General features: G+C 46.1%; 1 protein-coding gene across 1 annotated transcript in view; it reads left to right on the top strand.

Annotated features, from left to right (window-relative positions):
• LOC119963795 (mucin-1-like) overlaps window positions 1-17,752 on the top strand; it is a 211,790-nt gene that overhangs the window by 73,273 nt on the left and 120,765 nt on the right. Inside the window, exons 10-13 of the mRNA XM_038793082.1 lie at window positions 3,115-3,174; window positions 5,075-5,134; window positions 14,967-15,026; window positions 15,531-15,590. Of these exons, the coding sequence (XP_038649010.1) occupies window positions 3,115-3,174; window positions 5,075-5,134; window positions 14,967-15,026; window positions 15,531-15,590 (240 nt within the window). The remainder of the gene's footprint in view (window positions 1-3,114; window positions 3,175-5,074; window positions 5,135-14,966; window positions 15,027-15,530; window positions 15,591-17,752) is intronic.

Here is a 17,752-nt window from a genome sequence, read left to right as displayed (position 1 = left end):
GTTCGATTCCTGTACCAGCCTCCCCGGACAGGCGCCGGAATGTGGCGACTAGGGGCTTTTCACAGTAACTTCATTGAAGCCTACTCGTGACAATAAGCCATTTTCATTTCATTTCATTCATCAGTCGCTTCACATGGATTTCAAATATAATCATTAAACCATGCAGGTCTGTTAATGAAACCTGTGCTGCTGATATTGCCTGTCCTTCCGGGTAGACATCCTTGTCTGTACAGTGTCATTCCTGCAGCTCATGTTGCCTTGGTGACGGTTGTTCTGCCATTGCAGTTGTTGGGGTCACGTGGTCCTCTTTGATTGGTGGTACTTCTGTCCTCGGTACAAGGCGGCCTGTTATAAAAAGTACAGCTGGTGACAACCTCTGTATCCCTGTGTCACATTCCCTTGTGGGCGGTCTCCTGTTGAGAATGTTAAATGTTTGTGCTATGATTGGATCTCCACTGTTCAGCACTGATAATAGTTTGACTGTCTTGTCAGACATTAAATTCATTTTCTGTTGTTTCGCCGTGACTTCCGCGCTCACGCCTGATGCCACTTCTCTTTAAGGTAGACTTTGTGCTATTGGAGAGTAGTTTCTGTGCAGTGTGACTTCAGTGTCTGGACAGGACTACTTTCCATTCCTTGAGTTGAAGCTTTTCTGCACCCAAGGATTGCTCTATATTCCTCTGTGTTAGATGTGTTCTGCACCTTGCAAAGTCCTTTTGCAATTTTTCATGCTGCTTCAGCCTTTCCATTCAACCAGGGAGATGACATATAGTCATGAATTTCCCAATATTTTGTGAATGAGCTGAACTCTTCACTTCCGAAATGAGGGCCATTGTCACTCATCACAATGTTTGGAATGCTGTACCGACTGAAGTGGACTTTCAGGCTTTCTACTGTTTCTCTCATTGACATTGAATCCAGCTGGTCTAACTCCCAGAATAGTTGCCAACAGTGACAAGATAATCAGTTCCTGGCAAAGTGAAAAGGTCTACTTCCAACTTCATAAACGGTCTGTCTGGGATGTGATAGCTCATCAACGGCTCTCTAGATAGTTTTGTTACTTTTTCTTTTTTTTGTTATCCATTGTCGGGACACGGGTGTCACTTTTGAGGCCAGAATTTTCTGCCAATCACGAATTGCCCTCGAGAAGCTGGTGGCGAGCTGCCATCAGTAACCGTTGCACCATTGTGGTGTTGGTAAACCCATCATGTTGGGCGGGAGACAATTCTGTGCTTTTGACCCAGGGACAGTGGAGTCTAGTGATACATTTCCAAGTCAGGATGGTGACTTGGAGGAGAACTTCCAATTGGTGTTGTTCCCAAGTGTCTGTTGCCCTTGTCCTACAGATGGTGGTGGTCGTGGGTTTGAAAGCGGCTGTCTAAGGAGGATGGTTGAGTTCCTGCAGTGCATCTTCTAGATCGTACACACAGCTGCAAATGTGCAGCAATGGTGGAGGGAGTGAATGTTTGTGAAAGGGGTGCCAATTAAGTGGGCTTCTTTGTCCTGGATGGTGTCGAGCTTCTTTTTTTATAGAATTATAGAATTTACAGTGCAGAAGGAGGCCATTCGGCCCATCGAGTCTGCACCGGCTCCTGGAAAGAGCACCCTACCCAAGGTTAACACCTCCACCCTATCCCCATAACCCAGTAACCCCACCCAATACTAAGGGCAATTTTGGACATTAAGGGCAATTTATCATGGACAATCCACCTAACCTGCACATCTTTGGACTGTGGGAGGAAACCGGAGCACCCGGAGGAAACCCACGCACACACGGGAAGGATGTGCAGACTCCGCACAGACAGTGACCCAAGCCGGAATCGAACCTGGGACTCTGGAGCTGTGAAGCGATTGTGCTATCCACAATGCTACCGTGCTGGAGCAGCACTCATCCAGGCAAGTGGAGAGTATTCCATTACACTCCTGACTTGTGCCTTGTAGATGGTGGACAGGTTTTAGGGAGTCAGGAGGTGAGTTTCTCACTGTGTTTAACTCCTTGGTTTTGAGCTGCTGTTGCAGCTACAGTATTTATTTGGCTAGTCCCGTTCACTTTCTGTTCTCGTCATACAGATAGCAAGCTGCAAGTGCAGATTGGGAGTGCAGAGCGAGTTCAGCGTAGGTTTATCCAGCTCATTCCTGGGATGGTGGGACTGTGATATGAGAGGAGGCTTACTCAGTGAGGATTATATTCATTGGAGTTTCAAAGGGTGAGATGGAATCTCATAGAAACTTATCAAATTCTAACAGGATTAGACAGGGTAGATTCAGAAAGAATGTTCCTGATGGTGGGGAGTCCAGAACTAGGGGTCATAGTTTGAGGAAAAGGGGTAACCCTATTAGGAATGAGGTGAGGCAGGGGAGGCACTGTGGCACAGTGGTTAGCACTGCTACCTCACAGTGCTAAGGACCCGGGTTCGATCCCAGCCCTGGGTCACTGTCCATGTGGAGTTTGCACATTCTCCCGTGTCTGCGTGGGTATCTGCCCAACAAACCCAAAGATGTGCAGTGTAGGTAGATTGGCCGTGCTAAATTGCCCCTTAATTGGCAAACAAAGAGAATTGGATACTGTAAATTAATTTTTTAAAAAGGATTGAGGTGCGGAGAAATTTCTTCCCCCAAAGAGAGTGGTGAATTTGTGGAATTCATGACCACAGAAAGTAGTTGAGGTCAAAACGTTGTGTAATTTCAAGAAGGAATTAGATATCGCTCTTGGGGCTAAAGGGATCCAGGGATATGGGGGGAGGCGGGATCAGGGTATTGAACTTGATGATCAGCCATGATCATAATGAATGGCAGAGCAGACTCGAAGGGCCGAATGGCCTCCTCTTGCTTCTATTTTTAATATATGTTTCAATGTAAGTCAAAAGTGAGGAATTCTGCAGTAAGTAACTCACCTCCTGAATCCCCAAAGCCAGTCCACCATAAGGCAATCATTGCACACACCACACTGACCAATGTGTTCCTTAAATTCATTGCTTATGTTTGTCCGGTTAAACACAAATCTTTGCCTTTGGGTGGCGCACACGTGATGATGTGGAACAATCTCAATCTCTTGAGTGGACGATAGGAGCAGAATCCCGAGATAAATGTGTAAATTCTGTTTCTTTATTTCAGGTTTGGTTACTGACACAGGTATTGGAACAAAGCTGCCACCAACTATCGGAGCGATTGCAGGTACGGAAACACCCAAATGCTTTCAGTTAGTGTGTTTCTCCTCTCAAAGACTGTCTTGTATGCCCGTGTGCTCTATTTATTGATTGGTCCTTTGGTGATTTTCCCTGCTGCCTGTCATCCTTCTGATCCACCGGGGATAATGCAGAGTTGATGTGTACTCATGAATTTCCCAATCATTTGTGAATCATCTGAATTCCTCACTTGTGAGGTGTGGGCCATTGTCACTCATCATAAAATACAGCCCCCCAGAACGACTGAAGTGAACTTTCAGGTATTTTACTATTGATCTTGACTTCATTGGAGTCAGCTGGTAATTCCCAGAGTGGGAATAGCAGTCTACAGTGACAAGATAATCAATTCCTCCCAAAGTGAAAAGGTCTACTTCCAACTTCAGTGGTCTGCCTGGGATGTCATGTGTCATCGACGGTTCTCTAGGTTGGTTAGCATTATAACCTGCCCGGATACTGTTGCCTGGGGACAATTAGTTACCCAGTGTTCCTGGGAGAAGATGAGCTTCACAATGGGGAGGGGAGGGGGTGACTCGACACGCTCATGCTGGAAGCTTCAGGGCCCTCACAAAGGTTAGCTTCTTTTCTTTGTTTCTATTTTTGGAACATGGATGTCGCCAGCCAGGCCAGATTTATTGCCCATCCCTCACTGCCCTCGAGAAGGTGGAGGCGCGTTCCCTTCTTTCTCTATTGCAATCCAGGTGATGGAGGTACATCCATAGTGCTGTTAGGGAGGGAGTTCCAGAAGTTTGTCCCAAGAGCAGCGAAGGAATGGTGATATATGTCCAATAGGGAATTGTCAGTGGCGAGGGACATTTCCAGGTGATGCTTTTCCAGTTTACCTATTGCTCAACGCCGTGGTCAGGGGTTTGGAAGATGCTGTTAATGGAGCCATGGTGAGTTACTGCAGTGCATCATGTACATGGTACACACGGCTCCCATTCTACGTCAGTGGTGGAGGAAGTGAATGTTCGTGAAAGAGATACAAATCAAGCGAGCTGCTTAGTCCTGACGCCAAGTTTCTTGAATGTCGTTGGAGCAGCGCTCATCCAGGAAAGTTTGGAGTATTCCATCAAACTCCTTAGAATCATAGAATCCCTCCTGTGCAAGAGACCATTCAGCCCATCGAGTCTGCACCCACCCTCTGAATGAGCACACTACCGTGGCCCACTCCCCCGCCCCATCCTCGTAATCCCACCCAACCTTTGGAAACAAAAGGGCAATTTTATTTATTTATTTATTTTAAACTGAGAGTACCCAATTAATTTTTTTCCAATTAAGGGGCAATTTAGCGTGGCCAATCCACCTAACCTGCGCATCTTTGGATTGGGGGAGGTGGGACCCACACAGACACGGGGAGAACATATAAACGACATTCAGATAGTCACCCGAGGTCAGAGTCGAACCCGGGTCCCTGGCACTGTGAGGCGGCAGTGCTAACCGCTGTGCCACGCTGCCACCCTAACTCCTCACTTCTGACTTCTGCAATGCAGCTGGTGGGCAGGCTGAGAGGAGTCAGGAGCTGAGTAACTCACTGCAGGATTCCTTGTGTTTGACCTGCTCTTGTATCCACAGTATTTATTTGCTAGTCCAGTTCAGTTTCTGGTCGAGTGATAAACAGCGCAGCTCAAAAGGTAGGAGCACTGTGGTACGTGACTCACCTCCTGACTCCCCAAAGCCTGTCCACCATCTACAAGGTGCTCATTGTACACACCTCACTGGCCAATGAGTTCTTTAATTTCATTGCTCGTGATTATCCAGTGAAACACAAACCTTTGCCTTTGGGTGGAGCACACGTGATGATGAGGAACAATCATAAAAACTCAAACTCTGAGTGGACGACAGGAACAGAATCCCGAGATAAATGTGCAAATTCTGTTTCTTTATTTCAGGTTCAGTTACTGACACAGGTATTGGAACAAAGCTGCCACCAACTATCGGAGACATTCCAGGTATGGAAACACCCAATAAACATGTCAAATTGAATAAACCTTTCAGTAAATGAAGGAGTTTGCAGTGCTGTACTTCAATGGTCAGTGGTTTGATTTTTTTATGGGTGGCATGTGGTGCAGTGGTTAGCATTGGGACTGCGGCGCAGAGGTCCTGGGTTCGAATCCCAGTCCTGGGTCACTGTCCGTGTGGAGTTTGCAAATTCTCCCCATGTCTGCGTGTGTTTCACCCCCACAACCCAGGTTAGGTGCAGGTTAGGTGGATTGGCCACGCTAAATTGCCCCTAAATTGGAAAAATCATTGGGTACTCTAAATTTATAAAAAAAATAACAGTTTTTATTTTTTTTAAATAACCTAGAATTGGTGAGGGAGAAGCATCATAAACTTTGTAGAACAAAGAACAAAGAAAGTTCCAGCACAGGAACAGGCCCTTCGGCCCTCCCAGCCTGCGCCGATCCAGATCCTTTATCTAAACCTGTCTCCTATTTTTCAAGGTCTACTTCCCTCTGTTCCTGCCCATTCATATACCTGTCTAGATGCTTCTTAAATGATGCTATCGTGCCCGCCTCTACCACCTCCGCTGGTAAAGCATACCAGGCACCCACCACCCTCTGCGTAAAAAACTTTCCACGCACATCTCCCTTAAACTTTCCCCCTCTCACCTTGAAATCGTGACCCCCTTGTAACTGACACCCCCACTCTTGGAAAAGCTTGTTGCTGTCCACCCTGTCCATACCTCTCATAATTTTGTAGACCTCAATCAGGTCCCCCCTCAACCTCCGTCTTTCCAACGAAAACAATCCTAATCTACTCAACCTTTCTTCATAGCTAGCACCCTCCATACCAGGCAACATCCTGGTGAACCTCCTCTGCACCCTCTCCAAGGCATCCACATCCTTCTGGTAATGTGGCGACCAGAACTGCACGCAGTATTCCAAATGTGGCCGAACCAAAGTCCTATACAACTGTAACATGACCTGCCGACTCTTGTACTCAATACCCCATCCGATGAAGGCAAGCATGCTGTATGCCTTCTTGACCACTCTATCAACCTGCGTTGCCACCTTCAGGGTACAATGGACCTGAACTCCCAGATCTCTCTGCACATCAATTTTCCCCAAGACCCTTCCATTGACCGTATAGTCCGCTCTTGAATTTGATCTTCCAAAATGCATCAGATGATACAAAACTTGCCCAAGTAATAGATAGTGATGAGGATAGTTATAATCTTCTGGATGACCGACAGCATTTCATAGATGAAGACAGCATCCTTCCTCAGTGACTTGTCTCAGTGAGAGGCTTTACTGAACTGGCCTGAAATGGCTGCCTCCAGTGTTTGCCTCATGTCAGAAGTCCTTTAGCAATTGTTCATGCTGCCTCAACCTTTCCATTCCATTCAACACCCAATATGGAAACACCCAATAAACATATCAAATTTAATAACCTTTAAGTAAGTGAAGGAATTTGCAGTGCTGTACTTCAATGGGCAGTTCTCATGCTGCCTCAACCTAGAGGTGGGTGAGGGAGAAGCATCATAAATGATGTTGATGATACCACACTTTCCAAAGTCATTGATAAAGGTGAGGTTAGTTATACCCTTCAGGAAGACTGACAGCTTTTGATGTGTAAAGCAGCATGCTTCCTCAGTGACTTGTCTCAGTGGGACAGAGACTACTGAACTGGGCTGAAATGGCTCATGGCAGAGTTATATAACTGTGCAAGCTGGCCAGTATATTTAATAAAATAGCATTTTCAATAGATTAATTGATTTATTGTCACATGTACCGAAGTACATTTTAAAGTATGTTTCTGCGGCCGAGGGAACGTACACAGTACGTACATAGTGGACAAAAAGAATAATCAAAAATTATTTTTATTTTGAAATTGTAGTTGTATAAGTTTACCTAAGGTTTACGACATGGCAGGAGATCCCAGACCCGTGTCATGCTCCTCGTGTGCGATGTGGGAGCTCAGGGCCATGTCCACTGTCCCTGGCTCTTTCACGTGCAAGAAGTGTGTTCAGTTGCAGCATCTGTTAGACCGCTTGACGGCTCTGGAGCTGCGGATGGACTCACTTTGGAGCATCCGCGATGCTGAGGAGGTCGTGGATAGCACGTTTAGCGAGTTGGTCACACCGCAGGTGAAGGTTACTGAGGGAGATAGAAAATGGGTGACCAAAAGACAGAACAAGAGTAGGAAGGCAGTGCAGGTGTCTCCTGTGGTCATCTCCCTGCAAAACAGATATACCGCTTTGGATACTGTTGAGGGAGATGGCTCACCAGGAGAAAGCAGCAGCAGCCAGGTTCATGGCACCGTAGCTAGCTCTGCTGCGCAGCAGGGCAGGAAGAAAAATGGCACGGCTATTGTGATAGGGGACTCGATCGTAAGGGGAATAGACAGGCAGTTCTGCAGACACAATCGAGACTCCAAGATGGTATGTTGCCTCCCTGGTGCAAGGGTCAAGGATGTCTCGGAGCGGCTGCAGGACATTCTGGGGGGGGGGAGGGGTGAATAACCAGCTGTCGTGGTGCACATAGGCACCAACGATATAGGTAAAAAACGGGATGAGGTCCTACAAGCTGAATTCAGGGAGTTAGGAGTTAAACTAAAAAGTAGGACCTCAAAGGTAGTAATCTCAGGATTGCTACCAGTGCCACGAGCTAGTCAGAGTAGGAATGTCAGGATAGATAGGATGAATGTGTGGCTCAAGAGATGGTGCAAGAGGGAGGGATTCAAATTCCTGGGGTATTGGGACCGGTTTTGGGGGAGGTGGGACCAGTACAAACCGGATGGTCTGCACCTGGGCAGGACTGGAACTGATGTCTGGGGGGTGTTTGCTAGAGCTGTTGGGGAGGGTTTAAACTAATGTGGCAGGGGGATGGGAACTGATGCAGGAAGTTGGAAGGTAGTAAAACAGGGACAGAAGCAAAAGGAAGTAAGGGGAAAAGTGCAAGGCAGAGAAGACATAGTCAAAAATCAAAAAGGGTGACAGTACAAGGTACAGTGACTGAGGGGTGCTCAGTGAATAGGCCCAGTAATACTAAAAAGAGTAAAACTGGAGTTGTTAAGATTCAAAACAGAGGTAAAAAAGCCAACATATGTGTACTTTACCTGAATGCTCGTAGTATTCGGAATAAAGTAAATGAGTTGATGGCGCAAATCATCGTGAATGACTATGATTTAGTGGCCATTACTGAAACATGGTTAAAGGATGTTCACGACTGGGAGTTAAATATCCGAGGGTATCAAACTATTCGGAAGGACAGAGTGGATGGTAAGGGAGGTGGTGTAGCTCTGTTATTTAAGGATGACATCCGGGCAATAGTAAGGGATGATATCGGTGCTATGGAGGATAAGGTTGAATCCATTTGGGTGGAAATCAGGAATAGTAAGGCGAAAAAGTCACTGATAGGAGTAGTCTATGGGCCACCAAATAGTAACGTTATGGTGGGGCGGGAAATAAACAAAGAAATAACTGATGCATGTAGAAATGGTACAGCAGTTATCATGGGGGATTTTAATCTACATGTCGATTGGTTTAACCAGGTCGGTCAAGGCAACCTTGAGGAAGAGTTTATAGAATGTATCCGCAATGGAACAGTATGTAATGGAACCTACGAGGGAACAAGCGGTCCTAGATCTTGTCCTGTGTAATGAGACAGGATTGATTCATGATCTCATAGTTAGGGATCCTCTCGGAAGGAGCGATCACAATATGGTGGAATTTAAAATACAGATGGAGGGTGAGAAGGTAAAATCAAATACTAGTGTTTTGTGTTTAAACAAAGGAGATTACAATGGGATGAGAGAAGAACTAGCTAAGGTAGACTGGGAGCAAAGACTTTATGGTGGAACAGTTGAGGAACAGTGGAGAACCTTCCAAGCGATTTTTCACAGTGCTCAGCAAAGGTTTATACCAACAAAAAGGAAGGACGGTAGAAAGAGGGAAAATCGACCGTGGATATCTAAGGAAATAAGGGAGAGTATCAAATTGAAGGAAAAAGCATACAAAGTGGCAAAGATTGGTGGGAGTCTAGAGGACTTGGAAATCTTTAAGCGGCAACAGAAAGCTACTAAAAAAGCTATAAAGAAGAGTAAGATTGAGTATGAGAGTAAACTTGGCCAGAACATAAAAACAGGCAGCAAAGGTTTTTACAAATATATAAAGCAAAAAAGAGTGGCTAAGGTAAATATTGGTCCTTTAGAGGATGAGAAGGGAGTTTTAATAATGGGAGATGAGGAAATGGCTGAGGAACTGAACAGGTTTTTTGGGTCGATCTTCACAGTGGAAGACACAAATAACATGCCAGCGACTGATAGAAATGAGGCTATGACACGTGAGGACCTTGAGAGGATTGTTATCACTAAGGAGGTAGTGATGGGCAAGCTAATGGGGCTAAAGGTAGACAAGTCTCCTGGCCCTGATGGAATGCATCCCAGAGTGCTAAAAGAGATGGCTAGGGAAATTGCAGATGCACTAGTGAAGATTTACCAAAATTCACTAGACTCTGGGGTGATCCTTGTGGATTGGAAATGAGCAAACGTGACACCACTGTTTAAAAAAGGAGGTAGGCAGAGAGCAGGAAATTATAGGCCAGTGAGCTTAATGTCGGTAGTGGGGAAGATGCTAGAAACTATCATCAAGGAAGAAATAGCGAGGCATCTGGATAGAAATTGTCCCATTGGGCAGACGCAGCATGGGTTCATAAAGGGCAGGTCGTACCTAACTAATTTAGTGGAATTTTTTGAGGACATTACCAGTGCAGTAGATAACGGGGAGCCAATGGATGTGGTATATCTGGATTTCCAGAAAGCTTTTGACAAGATGCCACACAAAAGGTTGCTGCATAAGATAAAGATGCATGGCATTAAGGGTAAAGTAGTAGCATGGATAGAGGATTGGTTAATTAATAGAAAGCAAAGAGTGGGGATTAATGGGTGCTTCTCTGGTTGGCAATCAGTAGCTAGTGGTGTCCCTCAGGGATCCGTGTTGGGCCCACAATTGTTCACAATTTACATAGATGATTTGGAGTTGGGGACCAAAGGCAATGTGTCCAAGTTTGCAGATGACACTAAGATGAGTGGTAAAGCGAAAAGTGCAGAGGATACTGGAAGTCTGCCGAGGGATTTGGAAAGGTTAAGTGAATGGGCTCGGGTCTGGCAGATGGAATACAATGTTGACAAATGTGAGGTTGTCCATTTTGGTAGGAATAACAGCAAACGGGATTATTAGTTAAACAATAAAATATTAAAGCATGCTGCTGTGCAAAGAGACCTGGGTGTGCTAGTGCATGAGTCACAGAAAGTTGGTTTACAGGTGCAACAGGTGATTAAGAAGGCAAATGGAATTTTGTCCTTCATTGCTAGAGGGATGGAGTTTAAGACTAGGGAGGTTATGCTGCAATTGTATAAGGTGTTAGTGAGGCCACACCTGGAGTATTGTGTTCAGTTTTGGTCTCCTTACTTGAGAATGGATGTACTGGCACTGGAGGGTGTGCTGAGGAGATTCACGAGGTTAATCCCAGAGCTGAAGGGGTTGGATTACGAGGAGAGGTTGAGTATACTGGGACTGTACTCATTGGAATTTAGAAGGATGAGGGGGGATCTTATAGAAACATTAAAAATTATGAAGGGAATAGATAGGAGAGATGCGGGCAGGTTGTTTCCACTGGCGGGTGAAAGCAGAACTAGGGGACATAGCCTCAAAATAAGGGGAAGTAGATTTAGGACTGAGTTTAGGAGGAACTTCTTCAACCAAAGGGTTGTGAATCTATGGAATTCCTTGCCCAGTGAAGCAGTTGAGCTCCTTCGTTAAATGTTTTTAAGGTAAAGATAGATAGTTTTTTGAAAAATAAAGGGATTAAGGGTTATGGTGTTCGGACCGGAAAGTGGAGCTGAGTCCACAAAAGATCAGCCATGATCTCATTGAATGGCGGAGCAGGCTCGAGGGGCCAGATGGCCTACTCCTGCTCCTAGTTCTTATGTTCTTATTATGTTCTAAGTGCATTGAAATTGAAATTGAAAATCGCTTATTGTCACGAGTAGGCTTCAATGAAGTTACTGTGAAAAGCCCCTAGTCGCCACATTCCAGCGCCTGTCCGGGGAGGCTGATACGGCAATCGAACCGTGCTGCTGGCCTGCTTGGTTTGCTTTAAAAGCCAGCGATTTAGCCCAGTGAGCTAAATCAGCCCCAGTGACAAACAGTGATTGTTTACAGTGCAGAACAAGGGGCCAAACAAAGCAAATACATGAGCACGAGCAGCATAGGGCGTTGTGAATAGTGTCTTACAGGGAACAGATCAGTCCAAGGGAGAGTTGTTGAGGAGTCTTGTAGCTGTGGGGAAGAAGCTGTTCCTATGTCTGGATGTGTGAGTCTTCCAGACTTCTGTACCTTCTGCCTGATGGAAGGGTTCGGAAGAAGGCAATGCCTGGGTGGGAGGGGTCTTTGACACCTCTGAATACCCAAACACTTCACTTCTCATATCAAACTAAAGTTAGAAACACGCTCCTTTTCTTCACAAACAATCCTATTTGCATGCTGTTGGAACCAACAATTCTATGGACACGTGCTTGTAGGATTAGAATAGCGGTTTTAATATACTTACAACAGAGCCAACCTGTTAGCCGTTGAACTTTCGGTGAACTGGCCGGCTGACCCTGTGGCACTGATCTTTATACAGCAGCTCCCGGGGGAGGAGTCCTGGGCGGAGCCAAGGGAGAAGCCCCGTACAACTCTCAAGTATTCCCAGAGATACTCCCCCTGGAGGTCAGATAGTGCAACTGCACTTACAATATAGACACATGTATATACAGGTTATAATCCGGTGTGAATCACATTCACCACACATGCCCCATCCTGTGTGACTGTGAGTTACCCAAATAACCCACCTTACACCCACTGTTCAGATGCATTGACAACTGTTCGTTCTTGTACATCAGTCACTGCACATACATTGCGCACATAATCTTTAAATCATGCAGGGCTGGTTTAGCTCACCAGGTTAAATCGCTGGCTTTTAAAGCAGACCAGGCCAGCAGCATGGTTCGATTCCCGTACCAGCCTCCCCGGACAGGTGCCGGAATGTGGCGACTAGGGGCTTTTCACAGTAACTTCATTGAAGCCTACTTGTGACAATAAGCGATTTTCATTTCAGCAGCGCATCACACAAGCTTGCCACCTTGACATTGATTCTGTCTACCCCTCAGGAAGGTCGACAGTATTGTCAGAGACCCCTCCCGCATTGACCCATAACCCTCTATACCCATATTACTGTGTGAATGCTTTTTAAAAGACAAAATTGTAGCCACCTCTACTACTGCCTCTGGCACCTCGTTCCAGGCACTCACCACCCTCTTGTGTGAAAACATTGCCCCTCTGGACCATTTTGTATCTTTCCCTCTCATCTTAAACCTGTGCCCTCTAGTTCTAGACTCCCCTACCTTTGGGAAAAGATGTTGACTATCCACCACATCTATGCCCGTCATTATTTTCCAGTTCACCCCTCAGCCTCCAACGCTCCAGGGAAAAATGTCCCAGCCTATCCATCCTCTCCTTATAACTCAGACCATCAAGTCCTGGTAGCATCCTAGTAAATCTTTTCTGCACTCTTTCTTTCTCAATAATATCCTTTCCACAACAGGGTGAGCAGAGCTGTACACAGTATTCCAAATGTGGTCTGACTAATGTCTTTACAACTTCAGCAAGACGTCCCAACTCCTGTGTTCAATACTCTGACCAATAAAACCTAGCATGCTGAATGCCTTCTTCACCACCCTGTCCACCTGGATCTCTATCTTCAAGGAGCTATGAACCTGTACCCTTAGATCTCTTTGTTGTATAACTCTCCCCGACACCCTCCATATAACTGAGTAGGTCCTGCCCCGATATAATCTCCCAAAATGCATCATCTCGTATTTATCTAAATTAAACTGGGGTCACTTTAGGGCAGCACGGTGACGCAGTGAGTTAACGCTGCAGCTTCACAGCACCGAGGTCCCAGGTTCGATCCCGGCTCGAGGTCACTGTCCGTGTGTTGTTTACCCATTGTCCCCATGTTTGTGTGGGTTTCGCCCCCACAACCCAAAGATGTGCAGGGCAGGTGAATTTACCACGCTAAATTGCCTCTTAATTGGAAAAAATAAATTGGGTATTCTAAATTTGTTCAAAAAATATTTTGGGGGCAGCAGGGTAGCATGGTGGTTAGCATAAATGCTTCACAGCTCCAGGGTCCCAGGTTCGATTCCCGGCTGGGTCACTGTCTGTGTGGAGTCTGCACGTCCTCCCCCTGTGTGCGTGGGTTTCCTCCGGGTGCTCCGGTTTCCTCCCACAGTCCAAAGATGTGCGGGTTAGGTGGATTGGCCATGCTAAATTGCCGGTAGTGTCCTAATAAAAGTAGGGTTAAGTGGGAGGTTGTTGGGTTACGGGTATAGGGTGGATTCGTAGGTTTGAGTAGGGTGATCATGGCTCGGCACAACATTGAGGGCCGAAGGGCCTGTTCTGTGCTGTACTGTTCTATCTATAAACTCCATCCGCCATTCATCAGCCCACTGGCCCAATTGGCCAAGATCCCGTTGCAATCCTAGATAACATTCTTCACTTTCCACTATGCCAACAATCTTGGTGCCATCTGCAAACTTAATAACCATGCCTCCTAAATTCTCATCCAAATCCTTAATATAAATAACAAATAACAGAGGACCCAGCACTGATCCCTGACACACACCTCTGGTCACTGGCCTCCAGTTTGGAAAACAGCCCTCCGCAACCACCCTTTGTCTTCTGTCGTTTGTATCCACTTGGCTACCTCACCCTGGATCCCGTGAGATTTAATCTTATGCATGTGGCGTCGGTGCACCCAACATGTGGGTATGGAGGCAATTGGTCTTGACCCAACCACAGCGGAGGTTCAGTGATATATTTCCAAGTCAGGATGGTGGGTGGCTTGGAGGTGAATGTCCAGGTGGTGATGTTCCCAAGTGTCTGTTGCCCGTGTCTATATATGGTCGTGGTGTTGGGTATTAGAGATGCTGTACAAGGAGGCTTGTTGAGACCCTGCAATGTATCTTGTAGATGGTGACACAGCTGTGACTGTGCGTCAGTGGTGGAATGATTGATGATTGGTGGAACGCGTGCCAATCAAGTTGATTGTTTTGTCTTGGATGGTGTTGAGCTTCTTTCTTCTTTTCTTTTTAAAATTTAGAGTACCCAATTCATTTTTCCAATTAAGGGGTAATTTAGCGTGGCCAATCCACCTACCCTGCACATCATTGGGTTGTGGGTGTGAAACCCACCCAAACACGGGGAGAATGTGCAAACTCCACACGGACAGTGACCCAGAGCCGGGATCGAACCTGGGACCTCGGCGCCGTGAGGCTGCAGGGCTAACCACTGTGCCACCATGCTGCCCTGGTGTTGAGCTTCTTGAGTGTTGTTGGAGCTGCACTCATCCAGGCAAGTGGAGAGTATTCCATTACACTCCTGACTTGTACCTTGTAGGACAGGCTTTGGGGAGTCGGGAGGGGAGTTTTTCGCCGCAGGTGGATTGGCCATGATAAATTGCCCTTAGTGTCCTTAAAAAATAAGGTTAAGGGGGGTTTGTTGGGTTGTCGGGTTGCGGGTATAGGGTGGATACGTGGATTTGAGTAGGGTGATCATTGCTCGGCACAACATCGAGGCCGAAGGGCCTGTTCTGTGCTGTACTGTTCTAATTCTAGTTCTTTGCCTTTGGGTGGAGCACACGTGATGATGAGGTACAATCATAAAAACTCAAATCTGAGTGGACGATAGGAACAGAATCCCGAGATAAATGTGTAAATTCTGTTTCTTTATTTCAGGTTCAGTTACTGACACAGGTATTGGAACAAAGCTGCAACCAACTATCGGAGAGATTCCAGGTATGGAAACATTTTTAAAACAGAGATGAGGAGGAATTTCTTCAGCCAGAGGCTGGTGAACCTGTGGAACTCTTTGCCGCAGAAGGCTGCGGAGGCCAAATCATAGAATTTACAGTGCAGAAGGAGGCCATTCGCCCATCGAGTCTGCACCAGCTCTTGGAAAGAGCACCCCACTTAAGCCCATGCCTCCACCCCATCCCAGTGACCCTACCTAACTCTTTTGGATAGTAAGGGCAATTTAGCATGGCCAATCCACCTAACCTGCACGTCTTTGGACTGTGGGAAGAAACCGGAGCACCCGGAGGAAACCCACGCAGACACGGGGAGAACGTGCAGACTCCGCACAGACAGTGACCCAAGCCAGGAATTGAACCTAGGGCCATGAAGCTGTGGAGCAACTGTGTTAACCACTGTGCTACCGTGCTGCCCTAAAACACAAACTCTGAGTGGACGATAGGAGCAGAATCCTGAGATAAATGTGCAAATTCTGTTTCTTTATTTCAGGTTCAGTTACTGACACAGGTATTGGAACAAAGCTGCCACCAACTATCGGAGACATTCCAGGTATGGAAACACCCAATAAACATGTCAAATTTAATAACCTTTCAGCAAATGAAGGATTTTAGAGTTGGGTGGGGGAGAAGCATTATAAACATCTTCTGGATGACCAACAGCATTTCATGTATGAAGACAGCATCCTTCCTCAGTGACTTGTCTCAGTGAGAGGCTTTACTGAACTGGCCTGAAATTGCTGCCTCCAGTGTTTACCTCATGGGGAGGCAGTGGCTCAGTGGTATTGCCACTGGACCAGTCATCCAGAGACCCAGGGTAGTGCTCTGGGCCCTGGGTTCAAATCCCACCAGGGCAGATGGTGAATTTGAATTCAATACAAATCTGGAATTGAAAGTCTAACAATGACCGTGAAACCATTGGCGATTGCTGTAAAAACCCATCTGGCTCACTCATGTCCTTTAGGAAAGGAAATCTGTCATCCTTACCTGGTCTGGCCCATATGTGACTCCAGACCCACAGAAATGTGGTTGACTCTTGACTGCCCTCAGGGATGGACAATAAATGCTGGCCCGGCCAGCAACACCCACATCCCATGAACGAATAAAGGAAAAAAAATGATGATTCACATGATTTTGGCTGGTTAGGTGATGCATTTAGTAATATCACATTTTCAAAACCCAAACATCCCACTTTTCACAGTGGACTAAACATAGAAATATCCCCTAACAAACAAAAATACACCAACCTGTGTAATTGTGAATTACACAATTTACCTGTGGTGAATATAACATGGTAATTCACACTGTTTCTTTTAAGCGCAGTAGCGTTATCCGGCCACTAGGGGGAGTAGCTCTGGGAATGCTCAGGAGCTTGTACAGGGCTCCACCCTTGGTTCCGCCCACGACTCCTCCCCCTTGTGCTGCTGTATAAATACCCTTGTCCGGAGTCAGCGTGCAGTTCACCGAGAGTTCATCAATGGGTAACAGGCTGGCTCTGTAGTAAGTAGATTAAAGCCTATATTTATATCGGAAAACACGTGTCTGGTGAATTGATGGTTCCATCATTACCCACTCGTTATTCACCATGGGTTTTTTGCAATTGAAAGTGTAGTTTGTGTGTGGCATGACTTCAACCTCTGAACAGGACTACTTTCCATGCCTTCAGTTAGTGTGTTTCTCCATTCAAACACTGACTTATATGCATGTGAGCTCGATTGCTCACTTTTTTGATGGGTCATAGGACATAGAATGATACAGCACAGTACAGGCCCTTCGGCCCTCAATGTCGCACCGACATGGAAAAAACTAAAGGCCATCTAACCTACACTATGCCCTTATCATCCATATGCTTATCCAATAAACTTTTAAATGCCCTCAATGTTGGCGAGTTCACTAATGTTGCAGGTAGGGCATTCCACGGCCTCACCACTCTTTGCGTAAAAAATCCACCTCTGACCTCTGTCCTATATCTATTACCCCTCAATTTAAGGCTATGTCCCCTCGTGCTAGCCACCTCCCTCCGCGGGAGAAGGCTATCGCTGTCCACCCTATCTAACCCTCTGATCATTTTGTATACCTCTATTAGGTCACCTCTTAACCTTCTTCTCTCTAACGAAAACAACCTCAAGTCCATCAGCCTTTCCTCATAAGATTTTCCCTCCATACCAGGCAACATCCTGGTAAATCTCCTCTGCACCCGTTCCAAAGCTTCCACGTCCTTCCTATAATGAGGCGACCAGAACTGTACGCAATACTCCAAATGCGGCCGTACTAGAGTTTTGTACAACTGCAACATGACCTCATGGCTCCGGAACTCAATCCCTCTACCAATAAAGGCCATCACACCATAGGCCTTCTTCACAACCCTATCAACCTGGGTGGCAACTTTCAGGGATCTATGTACATGGACACCTTTGACAATTTTCCATGTTGCCTCACCCTTCTGTTCATTGGGGATAGTGCAGAGTTGATGTGTTGTCATGAATTTCTCTATCATTTGTGAATCAGCTGAATTCTTCACTTGTGAACTGAGGGCCATTGTCACTCATCATAATATCCGATCCCTCATACCGACTGAAGTAGGATTTCAGACATCCTACTATTTCTGTTGTCTCCTTTTGAAGTCAGCTCATAATTCCCAGAATAACAATAGCAGTCTACAGTGACTAGCTAATTAGTTCCTCCCAAGTAAAAAGTTGTACTTCCAACTTCAGC

This window comes from Scyliorhinus canicula, chromosome 3 (genome assembly GCF_902713615.1).
Source record: "Scyliorhinus canicula chromosome 3, sScyCan1.1, whole genome shotgun sequence".
Classification (NCBI taxonomy): domain Eukaryota; kingdom Metazoa; phylum Chordata; class Chondrichthyes; order Carcharhiniformes; family Scyliorhinidae; genus Scyliorhinus; species Scyliorhinus canicula.
This window is presented reverse-complemented; position numbering and strand designations above follow the sequence as displayed.